General features: G+C 47.4%; 1 protein-coding gene across 1 annotated transcript in view; it reads left to right on the forward strand.

Moving 5' to 3' along the window:
- LOC8052634 overlaps nucleotides 1-19,812 on the forward strand; it is a 39,093-nt gene that overhangs the window by 7,697 nt on the left and 11,584 nt on the right. Inside the window, exons 3-11 of the mRNA XM_029982417.3 lie at nucleotides 3,915-4,139; nucleotides 6,764-6,999; nucleotides 8,554-8,715; nucleotides 9,849-10,157; nucleotides 11,889-11,936; nucleotides 14,021-14,120; nucleotides 15,401-15,558; nucleotides 16,773-16,876; nucleotides 18,264-18,366. Coding sequence (XP_029838277.3) covers nucleotides 3,915-4,139; nucleotides 6,764-6,999; nucleotides 8,554-8,715; nucleotides 9,849-10,157; nucleotides 11,889-11,936; nucleotides 14,021-14,120; nucleotides 15,401-15,558; nucleotides 16,773-16,876; nucleotides 18,264-18,366 — 1,445 coding nt within the window. The remainder of the gene's footprint in view (nucleotides 1-3,914; nucleotides 4,140-6,763; nucleotides 7,000-8,553; nucleotides 8,716-9,848; nucleotides 10,158-11,888; nucleotides 11,937-14,020; nucleotides 14,121-15,400; nucleotides 15,559-16,772; nucleotides 16,877-18,263; nucleotides 18,367-19,812) is intronic.

A 19,812-nucleotide genomic window follows, 5' to 3' on the forward strand; every position in this document is an offset into this window, starting at 1 on the left:
AGGTCAGCACTATGCTTGGAGCGCTCCGCAGCATGTGTGAACACTGAGCCTAGATTCACGTGGCGTCAATTTCCCCGGTAATTTTGGCGTAGAAGCGCCATTGGTGTATGGGTCACATAACGGCAGGTTACGAAAACGCAATCTGAAGTGGAAATTGAATAGCTGTATAGGTCACGTGACGTGAAGTTTCCCGATGAATTTAGCGGGAAAACGGACGGTGATTGGGTCGCGTAACATCGATTTCTGCGCCAGACTTAGCTGGGAAACTGAATAGACCTGTTTCTAAATTACCCACATATTAACGAGAATGCTGGGAATATAGTTCTATGTGCCACACGCGCTAGCTTTCGCCGTACAAAATATTCAAAGTAGATAACCAAAATAGGCTGTTTACCGATACTCATGCAAGATGCCGCTTGTTTTAGGTTTTTCCTTTATAACAGTTACTGCTGCAGGCGCCAGCACGAGCGGCGCGTAGACCTACATACCCAGCATTCTCGTTGATGCTTGGGTAATTTAGCAATACGTCTTTTGCTATATATATATGCTCCGTTTTATACTTAATATAGACGCTTTGCAGCAGCTGTGCATGAGCGCCGCCATAACTGACCTTCAGTTTTTAGTTCCTCTTATTTAATTTTATTCACTTCATCATTACCATACCAGGCCAGGTTATTGCCATCTTAAATTCTATTGCATCCTTCTACCCAGCATTGGCCTTTCTGGAGGCTTGTCAACACCTGTTTCAGTGGCTCGGTACCTCCATAAGACAAAATAGGGTCAGCAATGGCGGCTGTAATCTGGCGCGTGTGTAAAGCGTCTATAGAACGTTGTCAAAGCTCCTGGCGCGAGAGTGTGGCTTCATCAAAGGTTTCGTTGCGCGAGAATCCCTGCCAATGATCTGCGAGATTAAAGCCGAAGTTCGCACCAGCAGCTTTGACAGCGTTGTACACTTAGTGTGAAACAGAGTATAGGTCTCATCACGTCAATTTTTCAGCTAAATTGAGCGGAGAAGTTGATTTGTGTTTAGGCCACGTGATGTCAATCTTCCTTTTAAATTTTGAGTAGAGGCTCAAATGGTGTATAGACGCTTTGCAGCAGCTGTGCATGGACGCCGCCATAACTGACCTTCAGTTTTTGTTTCCTCCTATTCCGTTTATTTCACTTCATCATTACCATAGAAGGCCAGGTTATTGCCACATTAGATTCAACTGTGTCTTTTTCTAAAGCATCGGCCTTTGTAGAGGATCGTCAACTACCGTTTCAGTTGCTCGGCATCTCGGTAAGACAAGAGAAGGTCACCAATGGCGGCTGTAATTTGGCGCGTGTGTAAAGCGTCTATAGGACGAGATTCTCCCATTAACATAGCCGGAAATACACGTACGAACATAATTGTGGGACTGAGAATTCCCATAAGAATCATTTCATGCCTTAAAATTTTAATATATCTCAATTCTATGAATTAAATATGGAGACACATGTTTTCGTTGTTGTCTATGAGCTTTTCAAAACCCGTTGTACGTATTATCACGATCAATAGGATTTGAAACACCCGATCCGGTTTTTCTTTTCTTTTTTTTTTTTTCTCTGCGTCTGCGGTCTTCACGAGCTTTATTATATCTCAATTTGTCAACGGGTTCGAAGTATGGGACCTGAACTTGGCGCTCCTTTTCTAGTTCGGACTACGGGCTTCTCGAGGACTGGCAGCTAGGCCAAAGAAGCGTGAAGGACTGTTTCAGCTTATATTGACTGCGATTAGACGGTCTCCTACAATATGAAAACTGATTCGTCGAAGTAAAGGAGGCTTCGGCCGGAGGCTCTTTATTTCTATAGAAATAATATAACAAACATTTGTGTATCTCCTCCCCCTAAGCAATGGGGGCCTGTCCAAAGCCAATCCAGTTTGGTCGCCAGAAACTGCCTCATCCAATGGGTCTTTCGTATTGTTGTAGGCTGTACAGAACGTACGACGGCCGCGTGGTTTGTACCGTTCACAGTGACTTCACGGTGTCACGTGACGTGGTCGCGTGGTTGGAGTTACGTGACGTCACGTTGTGGCGTCAGCGACGTTATGCTGATTATGTCACGTAACCACCGCCCGCTGAATTTGGCGGGGGAGGGGGGGGGGGGCGTTTCTCCTCTACGTTTAGCTGAGAAACGTAAAAATGTAGAGTTATAAACTAATTTAATTTCCACTACAAGTTTAACGGCAGAGTGCTTCCCCTCTACATTCAGCAAGATATAAATTGGTGTATACTTACAACTCACGACAAACACATGTTGCACTTCCTTTACATTTCTGCGTTCCTCTTACGTTATATATTTCTGTGGGACAATTTCAATCAAACCCTAGCCTCATATACATTGTGTGCAAAAAAGGCGAGGGTGGTCTATGAGGTAGATGAAAAGATACAAGTATGGCCTTTTCGCCAGATTGTTCTGAATTTAACTTGTATTTACTCACTTCCCCGTTTCACCGGTATGCCAAACAACACAACTGCTATCACGAATCCACAAAGGGACTGAGCTAGTTACGAGAGCACGGTGCTGTCTAAAAATGAAGTTTTCTGTGACCCTCTTGATTAAGAAGAGCGACAAAAAAGGGGAAAAAAAGGACTTCAGTTGTGGCTGCGTATTCTTAAGCACTCTCAGGCCCAGCTGCTATACACCAACTCAACTATCTGACGTCACAGCACTGCGGTGGCGCTGCTGTCGGCACTGCGCATGCGCAGATGCTTCGCTTCACGGAAATCTGGTCTCTGCTCACGTGCAGTGCCAACACCTGATGTGGCCAAACGTCGACTTGTTGGTAAACAGTGTTGGCCTATAGACCAACTCAACTCTCTGACGCCACGCCACTGCTCTCCGCATGCGCGGATGTACACAAATGGGGTTTCTGTGCAGGCTCAGTGCCCCCACATGCTGACGCGAGCTCATTTGTAAACAGTTTGTAACCCGTAAGCGAACAGTTTGTAACCCGTAAGCATGCTTACGGGTTACAAACTGTTCAACTGCACTGTCTGCAGACAGTGCAGTTGAATCCAACGTTATTATAGCTACGAAACTGCTCATAGACACTGCTCGCACGAGCTGTATCCCCCTCCCTCACCACGGCTCGCCTCCCGTCGCTCCACGCGCCAGACGGCTACTATGGTAACTGCAGTGTTTCCTATGGAATATGCACGTTTCGAAGCCGAGCGTCTAGATGGCGTTCCACCGTACTCTATGGAGCACGCAGTTTTAAAAACAAAAATCTAGGTGGCGCTTCAAACGACGGGAGGGGGACGGAAGTGAGTGAGGGGGTTACCCCCCTCCACGGGAGTTCCACAACTCAGGTAATCTAGTAATGTTGGCTGAATCGAAGTGCTCGTTGGACCAGTCACCCGTCCATTTTGAGCCAGATGATCACGCCCCCGCCCATACCCACGAACAAAGAGTGGTGTCATTTGGTGAAATTCAGGCGGTCGATCGGTCTGGCGAGCGCGTAGCTCCCGCAGCCCGGTCAGCTTAATGGTAAACTGAGTATAAGAGTGTTTAGAGGTCCCATATGACCAGTAACCGAAATGTATAAAATGCGCAAAATTAATGCATGTAAACCTCAGATATCCTCGTCTTTCGTTGTTTTCGCTTTCTTAGCTTTCGCTCGGATCTGATTCCTTGAAAACGCTGAGAATCTTGTAAACTGACGGAAAGTCACTGTTCGCATGAGTATGACTTGGTAAACAGCTGGAGCGATGTGTAGGCTAACTTATCGTTTGTTATCGTTCGACAATTTGAAACAACCATGCCAAAGGTTTGTTTTTAGCGAACGCAGCTCCGGCAACAATAGCTTCATCACTTCGTAGGAGTTATAGCCGTGTGCGTTTTACTGCGGTCTCTACAAAGACGAGTAACTGTTTACGCGTTATACACAGGTTCTCATACTACGACTACACCTGGACAAGACTGGGCATCGCCGACATGAGAGATACCAACCACGCCAAAGAACTCATAAATATCATCATGGCCAACCTGCGCGATGATACGATCAACCCGGAGACGCTGCTGGACCAAGACGACATCTGCTTCTTCGTGTTTAGCTTGGCGCACAACGTGAACAGCACTCTCACCTACCAGAAATTCGACACGTACTCCGCAAAGTGAGTGCACATTCGTTCACCTTAAAGGTCAGTTCAGACATGTACGTTCACTGCACTCACTGTGCCTGTAACCCCGGCGAGTGAAGATTGCCGCCACAACCGCAAACCGCCAACAACAGTTCGTTTCACCAAACGCAGCCGAAGCTACGAGCTGATGGAATCAATCAGACAGCGTCATAAGCCCGCTATCCTGATGTTCGTCGTGTTTCTCTACGTGTTCTAACATCGCTGAACTAATCATAGACAGAAAGGGCTCAGTGACTTCCGCTTTTGTCTCTACTTGATATGTACCATTAGCTCGTAGCACCGGCTGTGTCTGGACTGCCATGGTCGGGGCTTAAGCTGAAACGAAGTATAGCATAATCAAAGCCCGTGCCCTAGCATTGCAACGTCACCGCAGCAAGATCGAACGCAGACACAAGTTGGAGGCGACTAGTGCATCGGAGTTCGGCTCGTGTTCAGTAAATGTTTCGAAGGACGCTGGTGCCATCCAAACGTAATGGCGTTGCATGGAGGTAAAGGAAGCTGTTCACAGGCTTTGATTATTCTAGCTTGCATCGACACCACACGGCCGCTGCAGCCTACGCAAGGAGCAGTCGGTCAGTTGTATTGCTTGCAGCCGACCAGTCGCAGACGGGCAAGAGAACGCGGGGATGTCTTGATTGATGATTGATTAGATGCAAGCGACGCATCCGACCTATGGCTGCTTTTTTCGTTGGTTGTAGCGCTTGTACGTGCACGGTTTCTATGGCAACCCGCAGTAAATGGAGTTCCTCATTTATCTGCTTCTTCAGTCAACCGAGCGCACCCACATGTCCGGATGTCTTGACAGTTTATCTCGGGAGCTTAAAAAATAGCGCTGCACATTATGGGCGCAAGCTCGTTGGCTCGTGATTTCTGCGCCAGAGAAGGTGCGCTCTGCCAATGCCCTTCTACGGTGTTTACGGGCGGCCTTTGGTCAGTTACAAATTCACATGAGGGATGATTTTCTGCGAGGGATGGGCGTGACGTCAGCGATCGGCGTAACCAGCGGGGCTCCCTCCCCGACTCAAGCATTCACACGAACATGTTGACTTAAACAGCGCAAATAAGGTAAGGAAGGAAGAGAAATCAGGAAGGAAAGAGCGCTGTTTCTTTTCGCGCTCTTTCCTTCCTGTTGTCTTTTCTTTCCTTAGCTTTTTGCGCTGTTTAAGTCAACATGTCTAACCAACTCGCCCAGCAACACATTTTGGTTCACACGAACGGCGGGGACTCATGCTTCCTGCTAAAAGAAAGATACTCCCTGAATGGGTGGATGCAACACAAAGGACGTGGAGCGAAAACCCAGTTGTATTAGGCGCGGCTTGAGGACGACATTGACAAATATCGAAGACTCCTTCGGGCGCATCGGACGACATGCGCAACAGCGCAAGCCATAACAAGTTAGGCGATCTCGATGCCACCGCCGGCACCTCGCTGAACGAAATTGGTGAAGTTAACAAACAACGGGAATTGAATACCGCCAATAGCAAAAAGACTTCACGCCAAGAAAGGGTACGTTTGTGCAGACCGAGCAAAAGCTCCCTCGTTCGCCTGAGACGCCTCAGTGCGGTTCCACAGAAAAGCCTAATGTTGTTACCACGTGATGCCCATCCCGCGGAGCAAAGGGAAGGGTTCCTTTTCGTGATAATACCTTTATATGAACATACGAATTGTCTGGTAGTTCTATAGAACTTCCAGGCGTTTTGTTTGGGAACTCTGATTGACGCAGTCAGGTGCAACGCTTAGTTACAAGAAAATCTGTACAGAAAGAAACTAAGGGAGAGTAGGAGATGGAAGCGCGCAGGGAGGTTACAGCGCCCAGCTCTGATTGGAAGGATAGTGAATCAACGTAAAGGATAGGTGCCTCCGTCTCTGCACACTGTTCAAACGTAAAAGTAATTGCTTTGTATCGAAATTACGATCAGCGTGTTCTATGTATGTTTAGACAGCCTGAAGTTAGTCAGCCTCAATGTGCGACTTGTCCCTCAGTCGTGGATGAGCAATTTAGCCCGTGCAGTACAACCGCTAGCCCGGGGTCTTTAACGTGAACCACGCAGTAGTGCTACACGACCGCACGCCGGTACGATGCTCATCCAGATCGAAACCGGCAGGGCTGCGATTTGAACCCAGGAGGTCTGAATTCCGCAATGCGATCTTTCGCCCTACGCGCTCCGAGCTGAGGTGCGTTATCCCACCCGGCCAGCAATCCCCCTGACGTTCGAACCCGAGTGTCTGCGCAGGGAGCACCCGACGCACTCGATCGCTCTGATTGGAGGAAGGCAGTTAGTTAAGACAAAGGCAGCTAGCATTTGCGTCTACCCACTATTCCTTCCAATGAAAACTCGGCGCTCTAACATCCCCGCACGCTCTCGTTTCTCTCCATATACGGCGTGTATGTTGGTCTCCTTCTTGCGTTTGTTTACCCCCGATCCGACCTAACGGTGGCGCGAGCTTGGCTGCCTCGTCATCGTCCGTTATCTGCGCGTTCTCGACGTTGCCCTTTGTTCGGCGTGCCCCTCCTTGCGTTCAGACGCGCCAAAGACGCATTTCAGAACACTCGCTCGCTGCATCACATCTAAAACATTCGTGACACGACGTTTCAGCCCAGAGGCACAGGTCCAGGAGACGCCGAGGGAAGAAGGCGTCGTCAGCGTGACGGGTTCACCAGACACCACAGTGGCCATCGGTAGGACGCTGTTCGGCATCGCAGCCGCCCATGACGCGATCCAGGACAAGAGCATCAAAGACGCCATCGGCTCAACGACGGAAAGCACGGCCGGCAACCCCCAAACCGAGAAGGAGGCACTGCTCAAGCCCATCCCAGCCGTCACCGTTGGAGGTGAGACAGCTCGTGTTGTTCACGCTACAATAACGAGACCGTCGGAGTTTCGACGTCACCTACTGATGACGGCCAGGGTGTTTTTACGCAGATTGGACGCGGGTGCTGAGTCGGCGTTCAGCTGTGGCTCGTGCTTTTATTCACTGAGCACGAGTCCCGGCCGAGCGCTGACGCGGTGTTCGCGACCAGTCTCTGCTCTCGTGATAGCCTCCGGTGCAAACGCACGTTTGGCGCTGCCTCACTGGCTCCATCGCGGATCGTACAGTCGGCTGCGGTCAGAATTAAACTGAGGTGCAGCGGGGCATTACCGATGTAAGGTCAACCTGACGTATGACGCGGCGGTCCGTCTGCCTGTCTCTGTGCGAGTCTTTGACACTCTCCTGCCGGTTCGTGTGTGCGTATGTGTGCACGCACACGGCCTTTTCTTGCTTTACATTCCTCCTATTGTGTTCTACTTTGCTCGCAAGGGGACACTAAGCAGCTGAGGAACGAAGTGGAAAGCAGAAGCATAGCGGGATGCTCCAATTTGCTCGGAAGAGCACCACGCGTTTCGCCCAAAACCAAAATCTTTCTTGCTTATTTTTCTTTTTTTTTTACTTTGAAAGAAATTACATGAAAAAAAAAATGGAATGATGCACTTCGTTTCCGTTCAGCCAATCTCTCAACAACCCATCACGTTATTTTTTTCTCTCTCTCTCTCAAACATTTGGCGTCGAAAGGGTACTGGCGGCATCAAAATTTCCCACTTAGGGTAGTACCCCAACTGAGCATTTTCCATTGCTGTAGTAGTTTTGGCGACGGTCCTTTAAAGCTTAGAAGAACAATAGAAAGAAAAAGAAAAAAGAAACAAAGAAGAAAAAAAGAGAGGGAAAAAACGGCGATGACTTGTTCGCGCTAAGTGTCACAGTGTATACGTCTATATAGATTTTGTGTTTTCTGAAGAAGCTTGGTATTCACCTCTTGACACACGAGACGGCTACATGTTGTAAAAATGAGAACACTGCGGCACATACGCTCTTCTGCATACATGTTTCATTTCAGGCAAGGTGGGCAGCGATATTCAAAATTATGTAGGTTTGACCAGTACGGCAGTAGTGTTACATATCTGGAACGAGTCGTCCTTGTATGGAAGCGTCTTGGAGCGCGATGAGCGGACAGCAGGAGAGAGACGGGGTACTGCCATCCAGTAAGACAATTTACAAAAAAGAAAACATCTTTCGGGTTGTATACGGCGAGAAAGTTCGTCTGCCTCTTGCGCAGTGGATACAAAGGCGTTACAGCGCTGAGGTCTGACTAGAAGGATGGCGGGTAGACACTTATCTGCCTTTGTGTCTACCCGCTCCTCCATTCAAAGCCAGGAACGTCGTCGTCTGCTCCGGAGCAGAGGGAACAGTTCAAATTTACCAGCGGTCATAGCTACCAGTGAATGCAATCTAATGCTACTATATTCGGAAGCAACACTTTATGATCGATGCATCTTTCTTTTTTATTTCAATTGATACTGACATTTAGATTTTTAACGCACACACTTGTATTACTTTTTTTTCTGTTCAGATGTCTTAGGAAGCTCCGCTGTCCTGCATTCTCGAGTTCAGCTCCAGAAAAACTTCGGATTGACGGGCGAGTGGTTAGAGTCTGGATGCATGCTGGAGTACAAGCTAACCAGAGCCACCAACACGTCGGCCACCTTGGCTCACATTGCAGGGGCCATCGACGGTAGGTGAACCTTACATTCATCCAGGAGACCCTTAAAGCCAAGGAGGTAGGAAGCTTCTGGAGGCGACATGACGCCACCAGATGTGGAGCCGGAGGGAGATCTCCGGTCTGGAGATCTCCCTTATTTCTACCTCCGGCCTTGGAGCACTGGGAAGACCAAGAAGGAAAGATATCAACAGAGACAAAATTTATTTGAATTCCCTGGGTGGGTTTGGAGTGATTCAGAGGCGCTTCATGCTCACGCCTTTAGTGCGGTAGATGCGATAGCGCGCTTACACGTCCAAAAAGATTCCAACGAAAAAGACGGTTCCTCAAGCTCCTGTAATGGTGTGCCATCTCAAGGCGCATGTCAAAAATGGCAGTGAATCTTTGACACCCTCGATCCGTAGCGAGGCGGTGCCGTTCAGAGGGCTGTCTGTTCTTCCACTGTGGTCCTACAGACCCCTTCACAAATGACGTCCTCTTATGGTCGATCTGAAAATACTGCAAAATGGTGTGCTCAAAAGACACCGCAAGAACGGCAAGCCTATCAGTTGTATACAGTCTCTTGAAAGTGAGTATTATGTTATACTCTGTTTCACCTTGGGTTGTACCGCAGGAAAGGCTACAAGCGCGAGCTCCTTGCTCTAGGGCACATGTTGGCGGCACAAGCTCTCGTGCACCAAGGGCAGCTGCCAACGCTATGAGCTCGTGCTTCTAGCCTTCGCTGCGGTACAACATAAGGTGAAACGGAGTATAGTTACTCACATTTTCCACAAGGCGCAGCCATTTTGAGTATCGTTAGCTTCTGGTATGCGGTAAAACATCGTTTTGATCTGTCCACGCCGCTGGAAGGTGTTAACAAAAAATGCGTGGTTGTCACACATCATTGTTTTACCTTACGTATATTTTCTCGCATATTTCACGTTGAAATGCTTTATTGTTTTTTGTACCGCATACCGGATACTGAACCCGCGTGACTGAAAACGTTGGTGCGTCTTTTTTTTTTTTTTTTGCTTTTGCTTTTGCGCCCGCCACTTTGCAGTATTTTTAGATGGACCGCAAGAGGACGTAATTTTTGAAGGGGTCCATCAGAAAGCGCAAATGTGTAAACGGGCTTTAATATATATATATATATTTTTTTTTTTTTTTAGGTCTTATACTTGGCACGGAGCTGAAGTTGCCGAACTCCCAGCTCCGGAACTGGAACCTGAGCACCATACTGCGCACGTACTACGGGCCTCAAGGTATCCAGTCGAGCGGCAATCGGCAGCTGACCCACTGCCGGCGCCAGGAGCTCTTCAACAACCTGAACAACGCCGAGCTGAAGCAGCAGGTGGTCTACTTCAGCACCGCCCTGGCCTACAAGGGCCTCATCGCGGATAACAGGGAGAGGGAGGCAAAGGAGGCCGTGGACAACATCATGGGACTCCTCAACAACAAAATGGGAGATCTTTCCAGGTGTAAGTCGTCGTTTGTACAAGGGATCCACCGCCTAGAAGACAAGGCCTGTGCATTGCGTCATCTTTTGTAGAGACCCGCCCTAAGCTAGAAACAGGCTGAAGCTTGGAAAGAGCCAAAACGGCAGAAGCGCTCATCTGGAGTAGACCCATGTTAGTTGTGCTAGTTGTTAGACGTAGTGACTCTAGTGAGTCGCTACGAGACGCACCATGGCAGCAACGTTGACGCAAGCTAGGCGGCACTGCGTGGATCCACTATTGGCGACGTGCGCGATCGAAAGTGTCGTTTTGGTCGGCCTGCCCCGATTGGCCGAATGCTTATTATGACGTCAGCAAAGGATCTCTTATCGGCGGAAACAAGAGGAACGTAAGAACTTTAATTTTGACGGTTCTTTAGTGCTGCTTTGAAAGCAAAATGATTTCAAGCTTCCACCATGCTAATTACAAACATCATGGAACTTTTTGTTCCCAAGGTGATGACGTCACGATAGGGTACAATAGGAGGGCGCCACCAAAACATCTCGCCGACGAGGGGAGGAGCAGGCTTTGTGTAAAGAAAATACCTTGAGCATGGGTAGACGCTCTGCACGTGCTCGCCTTGCCGGTATATAGTATTCGAAGAAAATAATCAAAAGAACGCCTCGAGGAACGCACGTGCAAAGTGCTATATCTTCAGATTTTTTGCTTTCGAACATTTAACTGCTGCAGACGCCTGCACGTGACGCGCGTAAACCTGCCTTCCCGGCGTTCTTTTTGGTGTTGGGTAATTCGGGAAAAGGTCTATTGACAGCTTTATTTGAGGGATGTGCGAATAGTAGATTATGAGTTCGAAGCGAATTTAAGTGAAGAGTGCGTTGGAACGAATATCTTGGAATCGAATATCGAATAGTTTTTTTCCGAGCCTTTTATTGCTGCTGCACCATGCCTAAACGAAAACCTGACTGAACTCGTGAAGGTTGTTCCCAAGTTTTTGCTTGTTCATTATGAAGCTAAGTTCATTTTTATTCAACCATATTTACGGACTGTGTCCTCAGAAAGTTCAGTGCGTACACTGGGATGGCAAGTAAACGACGGATTTGACATGATATTAAACCAAAAATGATGCCCATCTATATATATCTAATCAAAATAACGTATTAATCTCCTCGCTATATGCGAATATCCTTTCTTCAATCTCAAATTCTAAAGGGGGAAAAAAAACACAAATGATGAAGATAGGTTGTCAGGGCATCTCTGCCGGAAGAATACTCTTTCATAATAGCCACAGTTTAATTTTGAATTTTTTTACCGCAATGTAGATATCAGCATTCACATGGTTCACGTTTACTTTTAAATACACCACGAGCCCTAGTGCACCATCCCGCTTTGAAAGTGTGTTTATTTGTACTTCTCGGTGTTTTGATCGCGGCCGGTTAGTCCCGTTGAGCGAGCTTCTTACCGAGCGCCGGTGAACTGCGGGGAAGCAACCCCAGCGGAGCTCGCTTCCGCGGGGTGTTGCTTCTCCACAGTGCGCCGGTGCTCGGTTAGAAGCACGCTCAACGAGATTAACCCAGCATCAAACACTTCGAAAAAAAATACGAATATCACAGTTCTTCTCCAAGCGAATATCGAATAGTGTATTATTCTAAACCACAATTTAAAAAAGAAAGAATATTTGCATAATCCTACTGGATTTTCTTGATTGGGCTAAAACTAATATAGGAAAAACGTTTCTCTTTTTTTGCTTTGATGCAGTTGCCAACGATCGTGACATCTGCTACAGGATTACGGACGAAAACGAACGTACGTATACTATAACTATTATTATTATTATTATTATTATTATTATTATTATTATTATTATTATTATTATTAGTATCCAACAAGTTGGTAGAGGTGACAGGAAAAAGACTCATGTACAACTTGATTTTCCCCAAGCCCATTTAGTAAAAGAACATGTACCAAATATGTCCATTTATTAATTTACAAGTAACCAAAAAAGTTATCGGCGAATATATGCAATAGAAGAATATTGTCGATATGTACATGTAAAAAAAAAAAAGTCTTACCAACGCGCTCCCTTCCACATACTTTCGTGTCTTCTGTATTCTTACCAGGATTTTGAGTAATACATCCATACACGTGCTCGGGTTTAAATGAAAACAAGAATGGGCATAAAAAAGAAGGGCGAAAAAAATATTTTAATGGCTTAACGAACAGCAACGCAGCAAGCCCTTAAATTATTTCGAAATGTTCACCTTTAAGCCGGCTGCATACAGATTCGAATGCTAGTCACCGCGACATTTGTGCTTCGAATTCCGCATGGCAGTGAGTTCAAGGAGAAACTCTGCAAGCGGCATTCGAATCACGGTCATTGCTGTGACTCGTGTTTGCAGACTGTCTTGTGTATGATCTATGAGCAGTGTGACCCCGGCTTTAGTCTCCACGCGCATCCGTGATACAGGTTAATAAATGGCCGCGCCACACCAGGTGAACCTTTAACGAACTTCACCTACAGACCGGAATAAATACATTTTGCTGGCAATGTTTTTTTTTTTTTTTTTGGTATGCTAGATTACGAAGTGATTGGGCTGAACTAGACAAAGGCCTAAAGAACTTTTCCTAGTCTAAGTACAAGGAGTGAAACTGGCGTTCTTATCTCTTCCTCCCTCTCAGTTTCTCTCCGTATTGGTACGATGTGGGATGGTTTCGAAACACTCGCCCCTGACACGTTCTCCACAAATTATGGTAGCACAGCAGCAGTTTGTCTTCACTGTCATCGAAGTCACTACCAGACAAGCAGTAGATGTAAAAATTGAGCAGGGAAGTGACTCCTTGCCTTCATACAAACGAAAGGGCACATGAGTTGTGTGCAGGGGAGTCGAAGGCACCGACGGTGCAGCGCAAGTTCGTCTGCTTCTTGACCAGGGATTGCGGTGACATCGGAACGCCGAGCCGTGGTTGGCTCCGATTGGAAGGATGGTGGGTAGATCCGAAGGCAGCTAGCGTCGAGGACTTCCCACTATCCCTCCATCAGAGCCAATCAGAGCTCAGCATTCTGACGTCAGTGTGCGCAAGAAGCAGACGAACTTGCGCGCGCAGCCAAAGCACGGTAGAAGGCATGGAGCGCGTTCTGGAGGTCGGCCGTTCGAAAGACACGTCCTGCCGTTCTCTCTCTGTCAGTGACTATGAGAGTTATGTTCACGCTATCTACACTCCGTTTCACCTCATGTTGTACCGCAGCGAAGGCTAGAAGTGCGACCTCATATCGTTGGGAGCTGCTCTTGACGCACGAGAGCTTGTGCCGCCGAGATGTGCCCTAGAGCAAGGAGCTCGCGCTTGTAGCCTTTCCTGCGGTACATCATAAGGTGAAACAGAGTATAGTACCCGCGCTATGACAGAACCTGCCTCGGATCACCCGTTTGCGCTCGTGCGTCTCCCGATGCAGTACAAGCTTTGGGAAATAAACAACAAATGGAAATAGTAAACAAAAGCACGCAAGCTGATGATTATTAACATTATTTTAAAAAATCGGACTGACTCTAAGGACGGCGGCTATTTATGAAAAGAATATCATTAAACACTAAGAGTTTAAGTATAAAAAAGAGGGTTTCGACAAAAAAAAAAAAAGTCCTAGCTAAAAAAAAGAAAAAAGATCTCCGAAGTCAGAATTTTTTGTTTTGTTTTTTAATCGATTCTGTATTAAAACCTGGTTATATTTTATGACCTCATGTTTTGAAATCAAAAGAAGCAGAATTAATCAAAAAGAAATTTAAGAGCTATATCTTTAACCCAAATGTTGAAAACGAGGTATCTATGTGTACGTGTATTGGCTATTGCTTCTAAACAGCTCCCACCCCAATTTTAACGTATATATCCTCTTCCAGCGCCATGTGAAACGCCCACCGACCTGTACCTGGTGCTCGACACGTCGCAGGATGTCGCCACCAACGAGATCTACAGGAAACTTCAGAGCGAAATCCTTGGGTGAGCCGTTCAAGGCGAAATTCTGACACTCACTGATTTGCCTCAGAATTGGTTAACTCATTTAATACATAAATCCCACGTGGCAACCCCAATTACAATCCACAATAGGGTTGTTTGTTTGTTTGTTTTTCCTATAATATGGAAGTTTGAACCTTGGTCTAAAAGGCTGCAAGGCTCTACAGGTAATACTAAAAATACGACGTGAACTGCTTGAATGCTGCGGCACAGCTTGTTCCAGACATACATGTTACAAGAAGTTTGAGAGTGTGGAATGAATGATGGGGAAAGCTCACGCCAGTAAAGCGAAAAAATAAAACGAACATAATACTGCGTTTTTGTATACTACCTGTTCGACTTGCAAGTAATACTAGCATTTGAAGTAACCGCACTGGGCGCCCGGGAAAATTTAAATGTCGGTTACGGCGTAACTTCCATTTACCGTTTTCTCAATAGCTATTTTGTATTAAGAGATAATAAATAGCGTATAAGCAAAAGTAAAACCTGGGTATTCCGAATACGTGTTTAGTTCAGTAAGCTTAGAAAAACGCCGGAGCTCCACCATACAAAGGTACAATGAAACGTTTTCCTCGACCTCGTTCAACGCTGCCTAAACGTACTATCCATGTTTATATTAGAAAGCTTTATCGTAGCGTTACTGCTGCACCGTTTTAAGTTGCAAAATATTCCCTTTGTCAGTCGAGTTATTTATTACTTTAGCCTCTGTGACATGACGTGAAAGCCACCTGACGCAGTGTGATTTAATGTGACTCTGTCACATGACGCGACATTGCGTTACATTACGCCACGACACAGTGCCACGTGACGCGACTATGCGACGTCACAGTCATGGGACGTCACATGAGTGCGACGTCACACGACGTTACAGTGTTACGTGCCGTTCTGGTGGCACGTGACGCTCGTGTCACGTAACTTCGCGTCATGCGATGCCGTGTCGCACGAGGTGACACTTCGTCAATTATGCACCAGTTCACGTATTGCCGCTAAACTCAGCGGGGAAACGCTTCCCGATAAAATTTGGCTATCGAAATGCTTCAGACGGAGGCAAGCGATTTTATGGTTCGCTGGCCCCAGAAATGCCATTGCATCGAAAAATAGCCGCTCTCATTTCCGAAACCTCACAAGCGAAATTACGCTTCAAGCCCCTTACACCTAAACATGGCGATGCAGCCCGCTGTGACATCCTGATCAGATACACGTATTGTGTAACCGTATTCGGTGCAGTTGTTTGTTGCGCGAAACCCGTGGATGTCCCTTTTCAGGGTCATCACGCGACAGCTGAAGTTCGAGAACGGCGTGAGCACCCTGCGAGTGTACGGGAGCAAGAGAGACGGCACCCTGCTGCAAGAACTCGCCAGGCACAGCGCCGCCGGCGGATGTCCCGCGTGCGCGGCTCTGTTCCTCACCGACATGGAGAGAAGTACGTGTAGGGTCCTTTTTTAATTTCCCTCGGCGTGCTGTCGTCTTTGTCTACTGGGACAACACTGAATAATCATAGCATGTGGATAGCCTCCACTACTTAACGCCATCACACTCGGGCGGCGCCAACTCGGCAACTGCGTCCCTCGACGCTTTGTCTGAACTCGAGGCCGTACGCTGCGATCATGTCCAATCGGTTTCTGCCCTCGTTATCATTGTGATGACGTGGCTTTGATTCTTATTCTTGACTGGGAACGTGTTCTCCGCATGAGAATAGTAGTTCTTCCAGATCGCTGCACATGCGTCCGCGCTCCATTGACACGGCATTTTTCGTCAGGGAGATAAGCGCTGGAGAATTGCATGTAGAGCGTTCCAATGGTCGCCTTCTGCAAGCTTTTGACCACTGGGCAGTGCAACGCGTTCTCAGTGTGCGATTAAAAAGAAGAAAAAAAAAAGGGGGAAAATAGGTACAGATTCGGCTCACTAGTCAGTATGATAATAATGTTTGTGGGCATTCCAAAAACGCTCTCGTTGCGCTCTCGTGGTTATGAAGGTATGATTAAACGGGCATTTGTAGATTCCAAACTGTTTCATAGATTTTCTACATCAGTAAATTACCAATTTTATCTAGAATAATTTACGTGATCTGGAATGCTATCTGGGGCCGCCTTAATTAATGTTTTACTTTATGCGTTTTGAAAGTACGCTTTAGTGACTTAGGGCGATTCAGACATACATCGCAGCGCTAAATCAACACTCGGAAGAGCGCTGATGCAGCTAGTGGCGCACCAACTTGTTTTTGAGTGTGTGTGTGTGGGGGGGGAGGCAAACCAGACCCCCCCCCCCCCCCCAAGTGCCGGGGGCGGTGCTCTAGGTATCCCTGTGGCACCGCCGGCGAGCGCTTGCCCTGCCCAGTGGCGGCTGCTTCAGGGGGAGAGGCAAAACACATGCCTTGCCCCCCCCCCCCCCCACTCAGACAACTGGGGGGGGGGGGGGGGGGCAAGCGCCCCCCTTGCCCTCCCGGTTGGTACGCCCATAAATGCAGCGATGACTTGAGCGTAACAATTAGCCCCTATGCAGCGCCGATAAGTGGAGGGCCGTTCGTATTATGTGCTTACTAGCCTTTGTCAGCTTTTCCCCTCTTTCCTTTTCATATGCAATGTTCGAATTTCCATTTTAATAACCTTTGGTTGTGCTGACGCGGTCCCATTGCAGATGCCGTGGGGGCCGACAGTGAGACGGATGTCTTCAATACACTCAACGAAGCCATTACGAATCACAAAAAAGCCAGGGAAGAAATGCACGGTGTTGCCAGTAAGGTGCGTTGCCTCCGTCAAGCTGTTTTCCAGCGTAAACCTGAAGCATCGGCACTTTCACTTGTCTATGGCGCCTGGAACGCGTCTCCGACTGGTGTTTTTACCACGCCCTCACAAATAGTCCCTCCATTTTCGCCTTATGACGTCATAGATGTGTCATGTTGTCGCCGGCCGCGATCCTGGCGGTGTCACAGCAGTGGCGGTGGATGTGGCAGAAACCTGTTCTGCTCCAGGTCGCTCTCGAGCTTAACAGACCACCGACGTTTCGGCAGCCATGAGTTGGGACCCCACGACGACAGCGACACTCGCGTTCCCTTGCACTTTTTGCAGGGCCTTATGGCGCCCACCGCCAGGATCGCGACATCCGACAGCATGACGGCTAGGCTTCTGTGACGTCATTTGTTGCCAATTTGGAACCACTTTTGATGTATGGGCGGGTTAGGACGCTAAACACACCACTCGAAGCAATGGTGTATCCAAGAATGTTTTGCAGGGGAAGGGGGGGGGGGGGGGGGGAGGAGGAAGAGGAGGGTGCTGGGGGCTGCGGTGGCTCCGTGACTTGAGGTGCCGAGGTGGGGCAGTGGGGAGAGGAAAGAATGAATGCATGTATTATAGAGTCGACAGGATTTCGGCTTGGGGGGGGGGGGGGGGGGGGGGTTGAAGCCTTATAAGCCTCCCCCCTTGCTACGCCACTGACTAGAAGACGCGTACCACGCCGGCACCGTGTTTCCAGTTCTTCGCCGAGCATGCAGACGGTGAATCGCTGAGATTGCTGAGCAAATGACAAAGTCCGGATAATGGCACGGCCCGAAATTTCGGTTCACGCTGACACGACAGTCCAGACGCAGCCGATGCTGCAAGCTGATAGGGCCAAAGAGCAAGCGCCAAAAGCGCACCATCATGGTGTTTGTCATGTTTCTGTGCGTGTTCCATAATCGCTGAACCAACCATAAACAAAAAAAAAAGCCTAGTGACTTGCGCTTTTGACTATGCTTCATTGGTCCCATTACCTCTTAGCGTCGGCTTCACCTGGGCTGAAATGAAGTACCAATGTTGGGAAATGTTTAACCTGCATTAACACTGAAAGCAGAGTAATTCAAGCGTGTTTCGAATGCTCGTATTTTACTACAAGTACATTTCAACAGCGTGCAGTTTACTGAGAGTACGTTTTAATTTCTGGCACTCGGCAAGTAGAATATAGTTGACTTCCCGGTCGATTTCTGAATTCGGTCAGTCATAAAATGGCACTATCAACGGAAGCGCTTAACTGACCTTCACAGGTCCTCGTTTCATGTACCATGCGGTTGAGTTCCCTTGACATTGTTGCAGATTAATTCTCAGCCTATTTTAGTTTGCTGATTTTTCCTTTTATACGGCTTGGAATTTTCAGGTGATCGTCTATTTTAATCTGAGAAAGCCCACGGGTTCAGGATCTCAGGCACAAAATCGCCAGCTGTCAGAAGCCCTCAGTAGATTCAGAGTCACACACTCAGGTAAGTTAGATTCACTTGGCAATGTTGGTTAGGCCTCCAACACAAGCTTTGGAGGCCACGAAGGTGCCTGAATTATGCGGGTCTTGTCAATGGGGAGTTAAGTTAGTGTTGTATTAGTGATATCGATTAGTGATATTGAGAGGGAAACTTTCAACCGTTCTCGTAACTAATGAGAAACACATAACGCTGCAGAATACACGCACGGGAGAAGAATGCTTATAAAAGCAGAACCATGCTATGTTATGCTATAACGGCATATAATGTCGGTTTATCTCGCATAATACACGTCTTTATCACGTTTTGTTTTTCCCCGAAAAAAAAATATTTTACTTATTGGAAGTAAATTTGAAAACAAAACGAGTACATTCGTTATCAATCAAATATGTCAGATTTTCTTCAGAAATATTCCTTCGCCGCGGGGATACCTGTTTTCTACGCTGAAGATTATGGTCACCCTAATCATTATAGGAATATTTTTACGTGCAGCAGATTTAGAAGCAACAAGCGTTAGATGCAGTTTTCTCATGCCCGGCAACAACAAATACAGACGCCGCCTTATACAGTACTTGACAATTCAAGGATATTCATTCGCAAATAATCGCATCTGCAATTACAACAAAAAAAAAAAACACGACATGTATACTGTTTTGTTTTGGACAATATTTCTTGTAATGCATAATAAATGCCAGTTCAATGGATGTATCTCCGAGTAAAAACGATTGGCACAGGTCCTGATTATTCGAGATCGTCGCTAAGACAGACACGGCAAAAGCAAGTGCCAATGCGGCGAACACCCTTCATGGTGTTCGCCTCACTTCACCGTTTCAACACTCTTTTTACACCCTTTGAAATGAAGGGTGTTCAATGCGACGGCATTCTATTTTACAATTGAAAAAGGTGTGTTGGGTCCAAAATAAGTAGCCATGGGGACAGCATTTTTACCTTATTAGGGGTGTAAAATGACTTAGTGTGCGCTTTCCAGTGTCGCGATACTTCATTAGTTTACACCGTAGATAACTAAGGAAAAGAAAAGAATATCACCGCTCAAAAGAGAGTTTGACAAGCACAGCACCTAGAAAAGCACAATACCCTCTTCTTACTTGTCCTGGCATTGTTGGCCTTGTGCTTTTTATATGAAAGAGGTCAGCGGCGTAGACTTTCCATTTTCCCGGGGGGGGGGGGGGGGGGGGGGGGGGGAGGGGGAGGGAAGGAGGGAGGGGCAGAATGAGAAGTTCTCGGGGGAGGGGAGGCGGGGTGCTGAGCGTTACCTTTTTGCCAGAACTGGACATTGAAGCTAACGAAAGCATGCTGGGATTCTATTTCCCATGTATTTTGTCAATAAAGGCAACGTGGACGTTATTTTGTTTACATGTCACTACTAGAAGCTCGTTACATAGCACGTAAACAGCGTCTCGGTAAGGATCATGGCCCGGGCCCAAGAAAGGG

The sequence above is a fragment of the Ixodes scapularis genome, unplaced genomic scaffold (genome assembly GCF_016920785.2).
Source record: "Ixodes scapularis isolate PalLabHiFi unplaced genomic scaffold, ASM1692078v2 PGA_scaffold5__190_contigs__length_132052651, whole genome shotgun sequence".
Taxonomy (NCBI): Eukaryota; Metazoa; Arthropoda; class Arachnida; order Ixodida; family Ixodidae; genus Ixodes; species Ixodes scapularis.